At 46.4% G+C, this 20,759-nt stretch overlaps 1 protein-coding gene and 1 long non-coding RNA gene across 3 annotated transcripts in view; one reads left to right on the forward strand and one right to left on the reverse strand.

Annotated features, from left to right (window-relative positions):
• WTIP (WT1 interacting protein) overlaps positions 1–20,759 on the reverse strand; it is an 86,004-nt gene that overhangs the window by 47,380 nt on the left and 17,865 nt on the right. Inside the window, exon 2 of the mRNA XM_051805812.1 lies at positions 7,131–7,232. Within this exon, the coding sequence (XP_051661772.1) occupies positions 7,131–7,232 (102 nt within the window). The remainder of the gene's footprint in view (positions 1–7,130; positions 7,233–20,759) is intronic.
• Positions 371–7,114, forward strand: LOC127479195 (uncharacterized). 2 transcript variants are annotated; one of them, XR_007907492.1, is made up of 3 exons: positions 371–1,692; positions 1,782–1,949; positions 2,869–7,114. It is a non-coding gene; the product is annotated as an uncharacterized LOC127479195 (long non-coding RNA). The 2 variants fall into 2 exon arrangements; XR_007907493.1 differs by having other exon boundaries at positions 1,785–1,949.

Here is a 20,759-nt window from a genome sequence, read left to right on the forward strand (position 1 = left end):
GTTGCACAAGGTGAGCCTGGACCATCTGAAGGCAGCTGTCATCTCTGCCATCCACAGCTTCTTCCTGCAGCCAGCACCTCCCTTCCCTGAGTGCTGCACTGGGGGTGTCTGGGACTGCAGTTGCAGACATACTTGGAATAGCTTCGAACTATCTGCCTTGATAGGTGTTAAAATGGGAAGCGTGGGGCTGAGCACAGGCTGTGCCTTATCCCAGAGCAGCAGGATGAGTCAGGCAGAGCTCTGCCCTCCTGCAGCACTGGGAGTTATCTCACTGACACGTCTACACCAACCGCAGCTTCCGCGGCACAGGCACCAAATCCTCTGTTCCCTGCTCGTAACCAGCCTCCCACTTCTCCACACTCCTTGGCTTTTCCCGTGAATCACCCCTCCAAGGATCTGCCCCACATGCACCAGGACCTGCTGCCAGCTCCAGTTAGGGCTTGGAAAGCACCAAACGTTCAGGTGGCCATGGAACCAACCCAGACACTGGGCTGAGATGTGGATGAGCAACAATGGGAGTTGTGCAAGTCCAGGGCACCCAGCTCTCACACCATGGGGGCCACGGAGGAGTGTTCCAACATGCACAGCACTGAATCACTGTCAGCCTGTCTTCCCTGAGCACCAGGTATTAGCCAATGGCTCTGGCAGGATCACAGAGCAAAACTCCCACAACTTCAGTCTGCTCCAACAGACTGTGGTTAGAAAATGGCAGTGAGGAGTGTGCAGGGACAGTGGCTACCCAGCAGACCTTCACTGCATGGCAGTGTACCACTCACAGCTATGCTCATCAGCTCCTCACCCTGAAGTGCTCTAGCAGTGTATCCTTGATGCCCAGAAGAGTTGCATAAAGCAGCTGTAGAAAGATGAACAGGTACAGAACCTTCAGCCGAGTCACTGCCAAGTGAGCCAAGAGGTTAAAAGCCCCTGACACAAACACACATTTGTACCACTGCGATTACCAACTCCAAAATTTGACACTGAATTTTGTTTTATGTGAAAATCACATTCACAGACAATTTAAGGCTACAAAGCAAGTACTAGCAGTGTGCGATTTGGACGCAGCGACTCATGCCAAACTTAGAAATATACCGTGGGGACACAACAAACACGAATTGAAAATAAATCTTCCACTGGGAATTTGGGTATTTTAAAAACTCACCAACTGCTGATAAATATACACTGAAGGGACACAGCTCCCTTAAGATGTTCTATGTCTTACTACCACCAAGAGCAAGCAAAGGTTTGACTTGAGGCAGCAAATACGCAAAAGGCCCTTTCCAGTGCCAAGAGGAACTTCTCCCAACAAGCTGGGACACGAGCAGCCTCCTATTAATAGACATGTACATACAGTAGCACCGAGACTTCAGACAGAAGGGAGCTGTTGTCTCGAGGTGAAAAGGCAGGTTGTGTCCATGAACCAATTCCCCTCTCACATCAGCTGGAGGGCAGGGGCTCATTCAGAGGTGCCCTTAACCCAGGTAACAGTAATACTGACACAGGTGTCCCAGCTGGGCTGTCCCTCGCCGGGATCCTCCTCCCAGAGGCTGGTGTGAGTTGGAGAGGGCTGGACAAAGGCTGGGGCAGCAGCAGTGCCTGTCACCAGCTGAGCTGTGACACCTCCCTGAGCTGCTCCTTAGATCTGAACTGCTGCATGAACCTCCCTGAGCGCCCTGGTCGGTCAGCAGCTACCAGGTAAGGAATGAGCTGCACACCCTCGGGATACACAGTCTGCTTTCAGCCTCTGATTGATCGTGCTCTGACTTCCTGTGCCTCCAACCCAGCAGCAAAAGTGCAAATCAAAGACGAATGGCCCGTTCAAACGTTTGCCTTCGTGTAGGAGAGCGGGACACGTCCCTGATTTCTGCGGTGAAATACATCTCAGCTTTGAGAGCAGGGACTTCAAACCCTCAGCTCAACAAAGCTCATTCCCTGACCATCTCCTGCACCCTGTGAGTAACAAATAACAAACCGATATTCCTCATACTAAAGATTTATCTTACTGCAGTTTCTACAGTCGTTGCCACGGGATTAAAATTTTCAGCCTGCAAAGATGCTGTGGACGGCGTTATGAGCTGCAAACTGGAGGCACCAGATAAGTTATCTTCTTTAATGAGCATCAAACAGAGCCCATTAATTCCTGCAACTGTTCACCTGCACTTAGATCACACAAGCAATCTGGCATTATAGCAATTATTCTTCATGAAATCCTGTCATGCTCTGAAACACTATCAAGAGGAATTACATGATGAGCTTTTCAGGCAGACATTTTTCAGCTCTTGTCTTCCATAAAAAAAATTTGCAACTGAACTCCTGCCAAAGCTAAGATTTTACACTCAACAGAAGGGACAGTATGTTGTTGCCTGAATTAATATCTGTTATTTAAGATTCAGCAAAACATGCTCACATATGAGTAATATAACATATTTAAACACAGCTAAGTGTTTTGTTGAATCAAGGCCTAAAAGAGGTTTTACTGGTGTCAGGGCTGAGAGGGAATCTACATTTAGAAACCATCCTAACAAGCTTCAGTTGTTTTCTCTAGGAGATTGAGGATAAAGGTCTACATTGAACTACTTGATCCCAGGAAACCAGATCACTTTGGCTTTTACCTTACCTGAAGAGAATTATCTGACCTCTGAAAAAGAGCTATTTGAGGAGCATGGCCTTTTGCAGAAGCCAACAGGGGTTTACACAGAGACGTGGCAAAAATTAACTGACAGAGTTCTGAGATGCTGAACTTGCTCAGCTCCAGGAGCAAGGCTCAACTATCCAGAAGCCACTGAACACACTGGAGAGGCAGAAATGCAGCACATAAAACGTGCCTGATAAGTAATTTACTTTTCCTTTCTATTTTTCTTTTGACCTCAGGTCACTGGTGAAATTTGCTTTTTTTGAGGAGATCCTGTACAACTCTGAATCAACATTACTGAGGTTTTTTCCCCAAAGTTGCCAGAATGTAGGAAGACAATGAAGAGGTTTACCATCTGAGCATTTTACCAAAATGCCTAAAGGGGACAGAAGTCTCCTGTTTATTTACTTTGTATTTGAAATATTTCTCCATTTTTCTGTGTTTGCGCCCTCAAGAACTAATCACCATCTCTGCAGGAGACCCCCAAAAGTCCACCCTTCCATCCTCACACCCCTACCCTGGGCAAGGCTGGAGCTCTCACAGAAGTGCCCATGGGTGTATTTTTGGTTTTCCTCTTAACTGCAAGGAAGACAAACCCTCCAGCACTGCTGTGATATGTGATGGTGGGAGTGGGAAAGGACAGCCAAGGAGCGAGCCCTCTGTGCTCCCAGGAAGGCACGGGGGGGCCTGTCCTGCCACACGCTGCCCTTTTCACCCAGGGCACCCTGACAGACAGCACCTGGCACTGAAACCAAAGATCAGCTCCAAGAAGTGCCTAAGAAAGGGCTCTGACTAGGGCAGAATTTCCACTTCTCTGCACAACTGCACTTGTCTTTGCTGAGTTGAAAACACTCACTGCCAAGTGATGAAATGAGGCCTTGGAGGCTCCATCACTCATTATCACATTTCAGCCTGAGTGGTCTCCAAACCACAACTTTTCCCAAGGGTTTGAAATATTATTTTATTTATTTTTTAATTGTAGCTGGTTAAATATTGGGCCCTTATCTAAATCAGATGTCTTTAGGTACAGAATTATTGTTTTCGATTATTGCCTTTTACTCTCTACAGCCATTATATGGAAAGTAAGACTGAAAACTGCTGGAGGAAACTTCAGGTCATTGTTATTTGGGGGGGAAAAAGAAGGACAAAAGAAGAAAGGCAATCTCGTGCTCTTACTCTCAGATTTCTAAGCTGTATTTGGTTGGTGTAGCAAGGCTTTGGTGGTGAGAGAGCTACAGGGGTGGCTTCTGTGAGAAGCTGCCAGAAACTCCCCCATGTCCAGTAAAGGCCATGGAAGGGACCCACTCTGGAGCAGCCTGTTCCTAAGGACTGACCCCATGGAAGGGACCCACTCTGGAGCAGCCTGTTCCTGAAGGACTGACTGCATCCCGTGGGAGGGACCCCACACAGGAGCAGGGGAAGAGTGTGAGGAGTCCTCCCACTGAGGAGGAAGCAGCAGCAGAGACAAGATGGGATGAACTGACCACAGCCCCCATCCCACATCCCCCTGCACTGCTCAGGGGAGAAGGTAGAGAAAGTTGGGAGTAAAGGAGAGCCCAGGAAGAAGGGAGGGGTGTGGAGAAGGTGTTTTCAGATTCAGTTTTTATTTCTCATTATCCTATTCTGATTTGATTGGTAATAAACTGTGTCAGTACCTGGTGACTGATCTCTCCCTGTCCTTATCCTGACCCACAAATGTTTCATTGTGTTTTGTCTCCCCATCCAGCTGAGGAGGCAGTGACAGAGTGGCTTTGGTGGGCACTTGACACCCAGCCAGGGTCAAGCCCACACAAGTAAGCACAGAACTGTTTTAGGCAGAGAGAACCATCACCCTGCTCCACTCTCCTGCCAAAGGCTCAGAAGGAGCACTAGTGTGTGTTGTGACCCCTCACCTAACAAAGATCATTAATGATCACCCAATTACCCAAAGCTCAGCTCAACTTAAAACATTCTGCAAAGGGACATTTGGTCTTAATTTGAAAACAAAGAAGAGCAGAGAATCTGCCACTTCTCTTGCTGTTTCCTTCCAGCAGTTAATCATCTTCATTGTAGAAAAACTGTCTCTGATTTCCTATTTGAATTGTGTAATTTCAGCCTCCAGAAACGATCTCTCTTGTGTTTGTCTCTAGTACATATGAGACCACTTTCTAATGCTGTTTTATGGGTATTTATAAGCTCCAGCCACATCTCCCTCCCATAATTTCTGATACCCAAAATACACTGGGCTGTCATGATTAGCCCTTCTCCAGCCTTTAATCATCTATGTAGGTGCTTCTGGACCCTCCCTCTCCAGTTACCTTCATCCCTTTAAAGGTGGGCACCAAAACTACAGCGCAGGTTCCAATGTCACAGAATTAACTCCCTGTTCACAAACAGCAGTACTGTAAGAAGTTTCCATTTGGTAGCTGCACTCAAGGGTGCAGTTCTCACAGAAAGAACCTGCATGCCAAGTCTGGATCTACTGGCACTGTCCCGAATCACTCCATGGGCTGCACAGCCCCAAATACAGGAAGAAACAGAAGAGTAAATGCAACACCCTTTTTCCAGCTATGCTCATTTTGATATTCCTTCAGAGCTGAGCTGAGAGGAAAAGCTCTGCTTTTGACTCCCACTTGTTGTAGAAGAACCCAAGCTTTGATGAAGTGTTTCACCTGCACTCAGGCACTGCTGCCCTGTCAGCAGCATGTCCCCCTCTGCAGTGCCCCGTGTAAGGCAGTCCCCACACATTCCCCCTCCCTGGCATGGACCATCCAGCCCAGAGCAGCACAGAGAGGCTCAGAAGACAACCTGGAGCACTGTTTCCTCATGCCTTTGGTGACTCAGCGTGAATCACAAAATTCCAGGGCACGCTGGGGTGGGGCACAAGGAAGCTCCAAACAGACATGTCTCGAGTCGCCCTATGGGAGATGTACACTGGCCACACACACCCCACCAGAACAGTCAGAAGAGCTTGTTGTGCTTTTAAATAATCAAGTTGTGTTCGTATTTTGCCGTTAAAATACATTTCTTGGCCCTTACACATTTTACTAAGGAACAGAGTGACCTGCATACAGATCCCTGTGGTAGCAAACTTGCATCCTGACTACTTCAAAACAACATTTCTGCCCCAGAGAGGAAGCTGGAACTCACCCATGCAATTAGGTTCGGTTAATGTTGGCAGTGAGTGGATAGATATTATCCACTATCATATTTTGTAATCCTCAGCTAAGCAGGATGCTGCTCACTTTGGGAGCCAACAAAATAGCTACTCATTCACTGTCAGACTTGAGCAAAGTCAAGAGTGATCCCTGAAGGTTTGGGATGAGTTCATCCCAGCATCTGGTAATGGTCCACAGTCCTTTCTAAAGGTCACTAAATTCTACAGTCAGGTTGCAGGTTTATTTAAACAAATATTTATCTCTACCTCAGGAGAAAAGACAACACTTCTCCTTTCACAAGTGAACTTTACAATGGTCTTTTGATTATCAACTTATTTGCTTCTATGCCAATAATCTTTGACTCTTTTCCTAATCCTTAATTAATCCTTTTTATAAACAATTTCCACTTGGTATATTCTGCTCAGAGGGAATCTTTTGCTGTGTATATGTATCACAACAAGACCTTCAACATCCAGGTAAATATTTTCATATATCAGGAATCTAAGTAAATGTGTGCATAAAGCATAAAAAATTACCTGACTCCTGAAAATTGAGCTCTCATACTTCCCTTGAACTGGGTGGGAATTTGTGAGCTCTCAGCAGTTACAGACAAGACACTGAGGAAGTCTCTAACTTAAGCTCACAATGCTTGACTTAAGGCAAACAACTCTGAAAGTGCTGCCCTGAATTTTCCATGTCCTGTTTCCCCTGGCAAAGCCACGGCTTCCCCAAATCACACACAGAAACATCACTTTCAGATTAAAAAGGAAACCTAAAAAGGTCCTGAGAACAGCATGGAGGAGACAGTGATTTACCACCTGGTCTTCCCCTACAAAAATAAAATTCTGTAATAGCATAAGATATTTCAACATGCAGTTTCTATTTGTTCTTGTCACATTTGAACATAAGAGAACAATTTCTGACCATTGGGTATACATGGAAGTGACAAATACACATGCTTGACTAGAGCTGCATTTGCAAATAGAAAGAGACAAAAATATGTGTTTGGCTGCACAAATCTGTCCCTTTTTTCCATAAAAATGATACATGCACTTTACAGTTCCATAAACACAAGTGATTTAAAGCATATAGTGCTTATAACAGCCAGGTTGAAGCCTTTTTGCAAATGCAGCCCTTAAAACAACCAAACACTACTTTTCTGGGCTGCTGCTTAGGAAAACACCATTGAATGCTTACAGATGGCAAATAAAAAAAAAAAAAACAACTTTTGAAGCTGGAGTCTTGCGTGGGAATTTTGCCTGAGGAAGTAGGCAAGATGAGGTCTCACCCTGTGCACTGGTTGCTAAAGGAATATATATAACAAAAGGAAGCCACATAATAAGGCTATGGTAGATCTGACTTACCACAAGAGCAGCACGTGAAGCAGTTGGTATGATAGAGGTTACCCATTGCCTGGCAAGCCTGGCTCGCTCCATACACACCTTTTCCACACTTTATACAAATACCTACAAAACAGAAAGACAATCAAAGTTAAAACCCTCAGCAGCTCCTAAAAACAGCTCCAGGCTGTTGATTCACAACACTCATGATACCCCCCATCAGGCCCTAAATCAACGAGCTCCTCACTCTGAATAGATTCAAGTACCCAAGAGAGCAGCAGGCGGCTGGAAGGAAACAAATGCCTGGAAATTAACCCAAAATTAAGGGGGGCAAGCCTCTGCTGGTGTTTCAATCCATGGAGACTGAGGCTAGCTAAGACAGAAATCCAGAGGAGGCAGGTGCTAACAGAAAGGAGAGAAAATCTACACTCTCTGCAAATAACTCAGCTTACCCAAGAAATAATTCAGTGGCACCTTCACAACTAAGTGCTCCACCACATTACATTCAACAATCACTAATAAAAGAACAATTCAGTTCAAACCCAAAAGGCTTCTCTTTGCCCCTCTCCAGAAATGCTACACCAGGAGTGTTGGTCCTCAGTGAAAGCCACACAGTACTGCAGGAGTGGATCTATCAGCCACATTTATTACCTGTTCAACTCTCTGTTCACAGAGCATGTAACCTCCCAGACAAAACCTGGCACCCTACAACACAGAAGAGCAAAGCTTCTACCTTCCTCAGGGCACAAATGCTGCTGGAGTGGGGTCAGAAATTCCCCTCTGCTGCCCAGGCTGCCCTGGGTGATGCCAGGGATGGCTCCCAGGAGTCCTCAGCAGACCAAAGCACAAGGAGCCAACACAGCACTGGCAAAGTCAGTGGTCAGCTCCACACATGGCAGACTCACAGGGAAGGTCATGATGTCAGTAAGCTTTACAAAGAGGTGATTTTGAGGTGGTTTGGTTATTTTTGGTTTTTTGTTTGTTTTTTTTAAAGCTGTTTCCTCATAATTATAGTTTTAAGAGTCTATTGCCTATGCATTTATTTCTACCTATGCATAACCTCTTTTAAAGCGAAACCAGAGCAGAGAGATAATTCAAGAATCACTTTGGTTCTGTATTCCCATGAAGAAGAAATGAAACTGTGGAGAATCCACAGCGTTCTGTCACACACTCAGAACTACTGACTTTTAAGTTTTTCTGAGATGTCCACTGGTCTCTATTCCATTGCAGCAGGACAGTACATCTCAAGTCAAGGCTGTATGATCTTTTCTTAAATACTACAGTAGAAAATAAAAAATTGAGATTTTTTTGCCTCACACAACTCTAAGACACTGCTGTGTTCCATGTGCTGTTTGAGGCCCTATTTCTACAAATGCATGCACAAGCTTGACATTAATCACTGGTATCAACAAAACTGCTAATACACCCAAGAGCATAGGAACTCAAGAATATACAGAACTGGGCTTTTTATCACCCAGAATTCTCCCCTGCTGTGCTGTGAACATTTTATACACATCCATGGAAAACACAAAATCTGGCCATGCCAAACCAACACCATTTTTAAACTGAACTGCTTCAGGGCAGTGCAGCACAAGCACAAACACCTGTAGGGGCTGTGCAGGATGATCAGGTTAAATGGGATACTGGCAAGTATATACACAGGACTAATGCCAATACTTAAATGGAAAGACCATTCATTAAACCATGGGTTTCTTGGTGCCTATACCATTAATTCCCTTATTTCACATCATGAAGGGAGATTAGCCTTTCATTCAATAGCTCAACATCCTGGCACAGTGTTGCCATTTTAGACTGTGAACATATTTGTCAAATGAAATGATAATTTTAAAAAAATCTAATAATTGCTATTTTTAAATATTAAACCTGATTTCAGTATTTTAGTGAAGCAACAACTATAAGTTTAATATTAGCAGCTAACAATGTCCCAAGCTAAATGTGTAATACAAACTAGCTGCCAACTAGATCCATCAGTTTATTGCAAACAAAGTGCTAAGAAAATGCCAATCCTTAGGCTAGCTCAGCCCTGACAGGAGAAATGGGAATTTCGGAACATTTGTTGCCTTATCCAAGGCTGCAATTTATTTATTTATAGCCAAATGTTACGGAAAACCCCTGCTATTTGCCACGAGTTAATGGTTAACTGATCAAAGATGGCTATTGATTACTGTGGGCACTGTGATTGGAAAAGGTCCTGCGAGGCAGCAGCTGCAGGAATTCCTCCCAGCAGAGCACAGCACCCACCAACCTGCTCTGTCCCATCCCATTCCAGGAGCTCTGCAGTGATCCCAGACCCCCAGACAGGGCAGGAGGGGCTGCACACCCCCAGGGAACACGAGGTGCACACCTGGAACAAGTTTCCTCTTGCTTCTGTTCCCTACTCGGTGTGAGGTTTCAGTTCACTCCTGGTAGGGCAGAGAAAAGCCCTCTCAGAGCTCCCCAAAAGCTCTTGCCCAGCTTTTGATGCCAACCATGTACCTGGGGACTGGCAGCTATTGACAGTCTGACTGTGAGGTTATGCTGAGAGACCTATAACACCTACATTTTCCCATTTACACTTCATACTGCCCAAAGAGGAGCAGAAATCCACAGCCTGTAATTCTCTAGCATTTCTGTCTATGAGCTCTCATGTACAAATCTACTACAGCCCAAACTGCTTTGATAAATGAAAGTTATTACCTCATTTCTTTGCCATTGCTCCACTGAACCATGAGCAGCAGAAGAAGGATTTATTGTGGATATTAAACTTGCATTGGCCTCTCCAAGCAAGTGATTCGTTAGGAGCAGCTGTCAGTTTGTTAACTTGTTTGCTCTAAGAGACTAGTCATTAACTCCAGGAATGAGTGACCATGGAGATGATTAGCATGCTAAAAAAGCCTATGTAAAATTCCACAAGTGTATTCTGGAAAATGTATATGCAGCTGCAGTGTGAGTGCTGTGAGTTCATAAGTGCCCAGGAAAAGCCCTGACTACATGGCAATTCAGGTCTGGTTTTCCACCAGTCACAGCCCAGACTGCACACTGCAAGCTTGTGAAAGCCTTGACAAGAACTACATCACTTTTTCCCCCCCATATTTAATTCCCAAGCTTGTTAAAGTACCTATGAATAATGTTCGACTACAACACAAGCATGTCTTGTTTCTGACACTCCACTTGACATGACTTCAGATCAACCACTTCAGCCTTTATAGGATTCCTTGCCCCTCCCAGCACCTCTGTTTCAAGCAGTCAGCTGTACCTCCAGCCCTTTAACACATCAACTCTTACGTTTCCACCCAAGTCATCATCAACTCCCTACAGTTTGCCTGAGAAGGAGCACAGAGTCACAGCATTCCTTGGCTGCAGTGGTGTTTGCATCCTCATAGAGTGTTTAACCAAAGAGAGAGACTGAACAAACACACTGTGGGCCACAGCAGCAGATGACCAGCACAAATGATATAAAAAGGAGCTCCCAGGGACTCCCTGCTGGAGTTTGCTACAGCACAGGGCCAGTGCTCCCCACACCTTTAAGCAGGCCACTTCACTGAGCCTGAACAGCAGTCAGAACATCATCTCTGGACACCAGCCAGGAGAGCCTCCAGCACTGTGTGGCAGCAGAGCTGTCAGAGGCACGGTGCTCTCTGGGTAACTCATGCACCACCAAACACTACCGTCAGCACCAGCAGACAATCAGACGGGTGTTTTCTGATGTAGGCAGTGATTTTGCTCCCAACTCGAGCCCAAATGCAATGCATTATAACAAGCCAAGTGTCAGCAACAACCTAGAGAAGGTGTTAAAGCTGTATGATTTGCTTCAGTGTGTAAGAGTTCCCTGTAGCACCCTATGAACCAGAAGTTGTCCAGTGTACAGCTAATCCTGAGATGCTCTTTTGACCATGCCAGTACAGGGTGGTACTTTGTACAGACTTCCCCAGGTACCCAGAATTAGGAAAAAGGCTGTAGAAAAAGGTTAAATGCAGAATGTAACCTGGCAGGTACACAACCACCTTTTGGCCAAGCTCTGTCCTCAGACACACGTGGAATTCAGGCTGTGCCTAATGCCATCCTTACGTAACCTGAAGGCAGAGGTTTAGCACAAATGCAAGAAAAGTGGTACCATATGGCCTCTCAACTTCAGCAGCAGCAGCAGCTGTGGGAGCCAAGGGAGAATCTGGCTATGGACACCCTGACACAGCTCAGGGATGAGCTGCAGCTTTACTGTCTTACGGCCACACCGTGGCTGTAAGATCTCCAGGATAACTGCTACATGCTGCCTACAGCAGAAAACAACCAAGCCCTGTCATCAAGAGTTATGGTAAAGCTAAAATTAACAACTAACACATGGCACAGATGACTCCTTCTCTGCCTCTGCAGTTCTGTTAATGCTGCAGTGCTGGGAAAAGGGTGGGTGAACATCACGCTGGGCCGCTGCAAAATCCCCTCTCTCTCTCAGACAGGAAGAGACCATCTCTACACGAGTCCCCAGTGAGATTTTCCACACCTGTGGCCTACCCAAGGCACAGGGCAGAGACATGGAAACCTACTGCCATGAAGTGGGAAGAACAAAGGAGGAGGGAAGCCTGAACTCAGCTCAAGAAACCAAACTGCAGCAAGAGTGGCCAAGCTACAAGAGCAGGAGGGCTGTGGAGGGGCTGTGTCAGACCCTGCAGGTGCCACTGCCACGGGAGGTGTTCCCACCCTGCCTGCAGCCAGTGATCCCACTCCTGGGCACAGCAACACAGGGTGCTACTGCTGCCTGTGAGGAATGTTGTGCTCAGGAGCCAGGCAAACAGGGAAGCAGCAGCACTGCCACAGCACCTGCCTGAGCTGAGGCAGCTACTGTGCAGACATCCTGCAGGGGTGGGGAGAGGTGACTTCAGGGGAGAAAAATGCTCCTTTCCTTCCAGCAACCACAGGAGGAGGGATCTCCTGACACACACGTCATCCCCCAGCCAGACACAGAGAGAAGGAACGAGGCACCTGTGCGGGGCAGAGCCAGCAGGAGCGAGGGAGGCAGCCCAGGAGACCCCCCAGCCCTCACCACTGTGGAGGGCTTTAGCCTGTTACCTGGCAGATACCTTGCAAATGCACCAAGGATTGAATATCTAACATAAAGTCTGGTATGTACAAGTTGTAAATAAATATATCCTGGACACACTCAGCAGCAACATCCTGTGATGGGAATGATGGAGGGACTGCCGGGCTAAGCTACAGGCACTGCCCTCTGCCCCAGATGAAGATCAGAAGACACCACAACTTGAATTAATGTTAAAAATGACAGACCAAAAAAAAGTGGGAAATGCTCAAGTAAACATTTTAAGCTTCCCTCCCAAGCCCCAGCCCATCCACACCTGGCACCACAACACCCCACAGCCAGGAGGGATCTGACCCCGTCCAGTAACACAACTCTGGTTTGCAAGTACCCACATGCTCCTTGCAGTGACTGCTGGAGAGGGCTAAACTGGAGAAACATGGGCCACAACACCTGACACAAATCACAGCTTAAGCAAAGCAGGACCAGAAGCAGGCTGTGGACTGTGAGACTTCTTGTTGTCGCTGTTAAACCTTAGTGAGATTGCCCCATGACCTTGCTTTCCTCCTCAAGGAATAGACAATAAACTACTTAGACCCTTGAGATATGTATCGGCTGACTTGAAAAGATCTCCATCACTTCAGTGACTGCCTGCTACAGGAGGCTTTCCTCAGGCTTGAGGCAGGATGACTTGTGTAGAACTCTAAGCAGAAAAATCAAAATCTGAGATTAATTTATGTTGGTTACAAATGCAGCAAAGTCCACATTCACGGGAGGTTCTCTAGAAGCAAAGCTCCAGGTTCTAACTCCAGCTCCTGGAAAACCTTTAATTACCTCCACTCTGCTTATTGCTTAACAAGGCTGTGGATTGTGTAGGACAGAGCTGCTGGGAGAGGTCATGGCCACGAGGGAAGGCACTGGGACAGTTCCAGGAATGACAGTGCTGATCAGGGCACAGGAGCCAAGCTCCACCTGCCCGAGGGGTCAGCACTGCCAGCAGGACTCAGCCTATTCCTGCTTGCTTTTAAAGTAGCCATCCACAGTCTGTTCTGCTTTGTCATTAACTTTCCAATTAATGCAGGATGAGGTGATGGGAAGTGCTTGGGAACAGAAGGCTGTAGAAACAATTCTCCAACACCGCCCTCCCTGACTCTGTATTTTAGGAGCTCTGAGCCCAGGGCATGTCTGTGCTGGTGCATTAAGCCATGGCAGCTCCAGGTCAGCACTGCCGAGTGGGAGATGCCACGGGAGCTGGTATCGGCTCTGATTAGCAGCTGCTGGAAACTGGAAGGTTTTTGTTACTGTTAAAGCAGATCCACCCAGTGGCACAGTGAAAGCCTGAAGCTAGCACAGCAAATGCTTCTTGCTTCATACAGTATGTGAAATTCCTGCTCTGAACCATGAAATTACTGATGCTATCTGCACAGGGTTCATCCTGCTCCACAGCCCTGCAGAGCTCCCTTTGTGTGCATCCCCCTGCCTCACAAGGCACAGCACAGCCCCATTGTTCTGCCCCGTGTTTTAGTTACACTGACACTTGGTTTACAAATATTCATTCATTTCTCTACTTCTTGATTTAGTGCATGGCAGTTCCAGGATGATTTATACTTCTTACTTGGCATTTATAGAAAGATCTTTTGCTAGTGAGGCAATGAACTGGAAGACGGAGCCGTTCTCGTGGCTGCCCTCTCGTCTGTGCCACTTTGGCTTTGTCTGGGATTCACAGCTCAGCTCACTGCTCAAAGCTCATGCTCAAGTTGACAACCATGGCACAAGGGGACTTGCAAATAACTTTAGCAACCCAAGTACTAAGCAAAAATAAAAAGACAGGGAGGAAAATCGTGCTTGTAAAAGTACCTTGCGAATACTGTGATTAGCAAAGCAAGGAGACAGATAATGCTGGGGTGGTGAAGGAGGGCACCACTGGGAATGGATGACTTGGAGGGGAAAGTGTGTCTGTAAAGCACCTTTCCTGTCCTGCTGCCCTCCACTGCTGGACATCTGAAGGCTGTGCACATGCACCCTCTTCCACCCCAAAGGGTCAACGAGGCCCTTCAGCTCAACCCACACTTACTTTGCCTGGAACACAGTGAGTATAATCACACACACAATTCAGCCTATTTGAGGAGTGCAAAATTTCTAGAACAGTGGTAGTAGCAATGAGGGGAAGACAGACTAGGGCCAGGAAAAACTGGTGCTTGTACAACTACTGGCAGAGGACACACCACCACGACCAGAGTCACCAGGTGAGCCCAGCAGACACACACACAGGTCCCACAGCCAGCAGAAGTGAGCAATGCTCCTGCAGGTCCTAGTTTTAGTCCAAAAAGGTCTAATAACAACATCCAAAGCTTCACAGTGCCCCAGGGCAAATTTCTTGTTGGGAATCTGGTGTAAAGCACTAGGGGCATTCACCCAGCTGCATCCTTGAAGTGAGTTAGGAAGAGGGCAGACCTTCCCACTGCATATCCCAATAAAATGGGCAACAGAAGAAGTGGCACTTCACAGATGGTGGAAGAAAAGATATAAAAAAAAATTACTTAGTTTTTAATTAGCATGGATACTGCAATTTATACCAGTGCTTTAACTGCTGGTTGTACCAGCTGGAGATCACCTGAGCTGTGGGGTGAGATGCTTGTCAATGCCATCACTTCAGACTTTGGCACAATGCAGGTCAGACTGCAGGCCTGCTGAGGTTTATTTAAGCTGTTTCCAGTGGCAGGTTTACAGACATTGAGACAGCTTTAGTACAGTAAATAAATAACAAAATACTTAAACCTTATATTGTCATCACCTTTCCTTTGTGCTTACTGATGCCACACATTAATAACAGCATATTTATCTACACATTGCAGGTTTTTCCTATAGAAGTGACAGTGTTCACAGTATGGAAACAGCCAGAAACTCTACTGTACCAGCCTCCTTTTCCAGTTTTGACTTTCTTAGTTGCCTTTAGTCTCTGTGTCTTGGCTCCTTTCTATATTAAATATGAGTCACTGACACCTGTGTGGTCTTCAGAGAAAAGGCCTTCTGAGATGACATGGAAAAGACAGAATCAATTTAAATGCTTCAGCTTACAAAAATCTGTGCAACCAGGTAACAGCAGTGATACTGAGAGCACCATCAATGCAGCCCAGATACCCTGAACTCCACAGCATGTCAGAGCTGCAAACATCAGCTGCACAGACGTCAACTTGGAGAGACTTTTCATTACATTCTCCTGACACTGCACGTATGAGTCATCACTGTAATATATGGCACAAAAAGGTCATATATTACAGCTGCCTTCCTTGACATATTTTAAATGGGCTCATGATTAAACAAGGAGACTAGTCTAAAAGTTTCCAGGTGCACTTCTCTATTTTCTTAGATAACTGGGCTATTTCCAGAAGGAGCATGACAGTCTGGAAAGCCATGGCATTACGTAACACACTGGTTCCAAATCCAGCAGCTCCTTCCACAGGCACTGCAGCCCTACATCTCCACCACCCACCCTGCAAAGGTGCTCACACCGACTCACTCGTTCTCACCTGCCACAGGGAGGTTCTTCAGCATTTCCAGAGGCATAAATAGCTTTGCTTAAACAAAAGCACACATATAGGTAGGTATTATACTACACACTTAAGGAAAGCTGGAAATGACTTAAAAACCTGTCACCTCGACCCTCTGAACCAGTTTTTTTCAGTCACTGCAAGTCAAGTGACTCAAAAATGCTTTGAGAACATCAGGAGGAGGAATGTACCTTCCTGTAAGGACACCCTGCAGGAACAACAGTTTCAGAAAGGAATTTGTCATATATTTCTCCCACCTTTAGCTCATGAAGGACTTTGGTTCTGAAGTACCTGGCAGGCCTCACCTGCCCCACCTTGGCTACAGTGAAAGGCTCAGTCTCCTGTGCAGCTGTGAGGCTCAGCCCAGGGAGGGGCTCAGTGTTACTGCAAACAGCCCCACTCCTCTCCTCCAGTGGGACAGGAAGACGCTCAGACCATAAGAAAAGCCTGTCCTGATGTAGCAAGTTGAAAACCCTTGGGACAGCTGGTCAAATACAGCTCCAGTGACATGTAAACAGGATATTCTAATTTTGCCTCCTCTACCTTCGGGAAACACTAACACCAAATGCTATATATTTAAGCTCATTTCCTTCCTGTGGATCCGACTGGGAGAAGAAAAAAAGTAAAAGTTAGAAAATCAACACCCAAAGCTGCCCATGGGTTCAGCTGCTCTCCAGTGCAGACCTAAGGCAAACAAGTGGTGGGTGTTCTGAGCTTCAGTCAGACTCCTGTCTACAGGGATTGCTGCCAGAGGACAACTCTGAGCTTCACATACCCATGGAAGGACCTGAGCTCTGCTCTCCCCTTCAGTGACTGCTCCCCAGGGCAGCTGTGGCCACACAGCACCACCCAGACCTGCAGGACTGGACACATTCTTGCTGGACAGTGACCCTTCTGCTGAGGTGGGCAGCAGTTCCAGGGACTGAACAAACCCAGCTTTACAGCTCTTAGTACCATAGAAAAAGATGCCACAAAGTGTAAAGTACTGACAGTTTACTCCACATTGGCAGGATTTCTGCTAGGTCAGGTATTGTCTGTCTGGACTGCTTTGACTTTTTGCTGGATCAGGTATTGTCAGTCCTGGCTCAGGTAACAGTCTGCTCTCCAGCAGCTGGCGTGAACTCCAGGGTACGTGATCTGTCTGGAGAATTCCACAGAAATGTGAACACACACTTGATCTGCATCCAAACAGTATCCAATGATCCAGAAATGCACAAATATCACACTCAGGACCATCCCTCTCCCCTGCTTTGACCCTGACTGTCATCTTGACATGAAATGGGAGCAGAGTGGGTATAAAAGGCCAGAAAATTGGGAAAAAACAAACCCAAAAGAATAACAGTTTTCCCTGTAAGGAATGGGAAGTAGGAAATGGGCTTGGTCATAGCACTCAACTGAGTGTACAGGCAGAGGCAACACATACTTAGTTATGTGCTGTCTCCCACCTAGTGACAAACCATCAGCCAGAGCTGGCAGACTGTGTGTGTACAAACACACTTCTTTTGTCACCCACCTTTTATACCCTCGTGGCTCCTCTGCAGAACCCAGACACTGAGGACAATGCACAAGACACTGACCAGCAAGTCAGCTCAGGAAGGACCTGGCATAAAAGGCAAACCCCAGCCATAAAAGGGTTTTGGCATCATCTGCTCTTGTCACAACCTGCCCACTGCACCTGCAGCCAAAGCCTTGGCCCATAGCCTGGATGGAGAAACCTGCAACCACTTCAGCTCAAGTGCTAAGCTGCTCCCATTAAGGAACACGTGTCCTGCAAACAGTGAAAGACCCTGTGGCCTCAATGGCTCATGTCAAAGGCCATTTGCTTTAGGGCAGAAAGGATTTATCTTTCCAAGTGGTCACCGTGCACGGTGACATTGGGGCCCAACAAGTCTTGTCTTCACAAAACAGCTGCCAACCAGCACTGCAGGACCCAACCACGTTTCAGGGTAGAACTAGCACTGAGTGCCTTCTCCACACACACCCTACTCACCATCTCCACACCAAGACAGCCAGGTATCTGCTTTTCAAGCTGGCTTTTGAAAGATGGACTCCCCTTCTTGTGGAGCTGGATGCCAGACTCAAGTCAAAGTGATGAACAAGAGACAAAATGCTCTTCTCTCCCACTCCTGACACCCCACCACCCAGACATCTCTTATTTCGTGAGTAACTCATCAGCTCCACCACCCAGAGTCACAAGATAGCAGCAAAGGAGTTGTGCCTAAATTTCTCGCAACACTTACAAAATACAACTAAAACACAGTTGTGCAGCAAACTCCTCTGGGACAATTATTCCTTAAAAATCTTTCTAGAAGCAACAAAAAGCAAACTCAAGAACTGCAAAAGCAGGGAAAGAGTGAGCAGATAGAAAAGCCTGAAGGGTTAGGAAGGTAATTTGCCACGTTGTTAGCTACAGCAAACATCTCCAAATAAATGTGACCTTACGCAGTTCATCATCCAAACCTCCCTTCTCCAGTTTGAAAGGTTACATGAAGTGGTGAAATGTTAGCTAATTTACGTCTTAGAGGACTGGCTAAAAAATAACATAAACCTGTAATCTTCTCCTAATTTTAAGTGAACACTTAACTGATATGAGAAGCCTCTATTCATAGCCACTAAAAGGAGCATTCATTCCTCTTGACATCATCCCTGTACTGTTATGTCTTGATGCAATTTTCAACAGCAGGTGAAACCACTAAAAATTGGAAACAGTGTGAGAAATTTCCCCCTCTCTGGTTTTAATTAAAATACTCAGCAAAACAGAAGTGACAAAGAGAGGTAACTCTTTCCACCTCAGCTGTGCTGGCTCTTCATCCATCGTTGCAGAGCCTGGTGCAAACCCCACGTGCAATGTCAGTGGTAAATATTTTCCCTACTACTAAAGCAGTGGTTCAGATTAGGATCATGACAAAAGTAATAAAAGATAATTCACATGTGATTATGATCTATGTGGTAACTGTTGGGTGCCCTTTTAAGCTCCAGAAGATCCACCTGAGAAGTGGGCACCAGAGGAGAGACCTGAGCTTCCCTCTGGGCACGGGGTGAGAGCTGCCACATCTCCCACCCAGGACTACCCACACCAGAAGCTGACACAACTCACTCCCAGCCCCTCATTCAGACACAGCTCTTGTGGGCAAACTGCCCAGACACTGAGGGTGGACAGGGTATGTGGGCACCCAGCTGCCAGGTGGATGTCCAGGACGTGCCTTCAGCTTCAGAATCCCCGTGATCCAAGGCAGTTGGGTGTGAACACCAGCTCAGGATGCTGTTGGCTTCCTTTGCCACAAGCACACACTGCTGGCTCGTGTCCACTGGACCCCAGTGCACTGGACCCCTCTGCAGAGCTGCTTTCCAGCCACTGTGTCCCCAGCTCATGGCACTGGGTGAGGCTGTTGCTCCCCAGGGGCACGACTTGGCACTGCCCTTTGCTGGACTCCCTGGGGTTCCTGTTACCATATTTCTCCAGCCTGTCAAGGTCCTGCTGAACTGCACCACATCCCTCTAGTCTATTCAGTACTCCTCCCAGTGTAGTACAATCTCCAAGCCTGGTAGAGGGGGACTGTCTCAGTTTAACAAGTTTACAACTTAGAAATCAAGAAACTTCAGGTGGAAGTGTGGAAAAGAAACAGCTTTTTATCAACGAAATCTGAATAAAGAACAAATGGTGCAAAAACTTTCAGAAGAAACAAAACAAAGTCCCAGTTCCCCAGGTGGGGGGAGAGAAACCCACAGCAACCCTCACCCCCTCCCTGACTCCCCCTATCCCAGGAGAAACAGATGGGGGGGGAATGGGAAAAACAGGACACTAGGGAAAAAAATCAAACATCTCTTTTCAAAACTATGACAAGTACCCTGTCCCATCATCCAGGTGTCAAACAGTACTGACTTCTAAGATGCACCAGCAGTGACCTGACCTCATCTCACTGGTCACAGCTCTGAGTCCAGCACCTTAACCAGCTTTCAGTCCATCCCACCATCCACTTATCCAGCCTGTATCCACCAGGTTGTCTAGAGGGATATTATGGGTGACAGCATCAAAAGCTTTGCTAAAGCTGAGCTCAGTGACCACTCCTCCCCCCAGTTCAAGCTCTCCCTCACAGAAGGCCAGCCCAGCACCCTGCTCCACATGTTCCCTGGTCTTCCTTTTGCTAATGCATCTGCAGAAGCACTTCTTGACTCTCACACCTTCCACCAGGCCCAGCTCCAGATGAGCTTTGTCTCTCCTGACCCCAAGCATGTGTACTCTGGCAGTACTTTTATATTCCTCCCAGGTCACCTTCCCTGCTTCCACCTCTTACACATTATTCAAATCCTTTTCATCTCCTTTTCAGAGCTCCTTGCTCATCCATGCAGGCCTCCTGCTGCTTCCTGCATGTCAGGATGGAGCATTCCTGAGCTTGGAGACTGCAATCCTTGAAAAATCAACCAGTTTTCTTGGACCCCCCTTTTCTCTTTTCCCTTGCTACTTCAGAACTCCTATAAGTCAGTAAGGTACAGAGCTTATATTCAATATTTGAAGTCAGGTCAGTCTACAGAAATGCTCTCCCCTTTTGAAGGTACTCATAGAGTCTGGACTTCAGTTTTCAAGTAAAACTCTTCCTGTCTAAATTCACAACAAAATGCCATGGGTAAGTAAAGAGCTACCTGTGAATATTTACACATTAAATGCCCACTCAGAGATTTAACTCCCCAGTGGATTCTCTTTGGACTTACAAATAAGCATAAATACATTTCTAAGCCTGACCTTTAATCAAAACATTCCAGATCAGTGTGCAAATCACTCAGTTGGATTTTTCCCTTCTCACATGTTAAATCACTACAGCATAGCCTAATGCAACCATTCCCTTAATTGCACCAAAGCCCTTTTGAAATCTCTCCTTTCACTGTATCCACTAAGAAATAGGTTCCTCGATGTTCCCTTTAAAAAAAAAACCAAAACCAAACCAAACACAACCCCCAAAACTTATCTTTTGAAAACTAGCTAAATGAATTAGTCTAGTTGTTGGGTTTTTAAATTTATTCTTGCTTTTTTAGATTACTAGAGCCTTTGTTTCCAGATGAATATAGCCTCTTCTG

Source organism: Manacus candei, unplaced genomic scaffold, assembly GCF_025592945.1.
Source record: "Manacus candei isolate 608988 ecotype Guabito, Panama unplaced genomic scaffold, ASM2559294v1 h1tg000065l, whole genome shotgun sequence".
NCBI classification, from domain to species: domain Eukaryota; kingdom Metazoa; phylum Chordata; class Aves; order Passeriformes; family Pipridae; genus Manacus; species Manacus candei.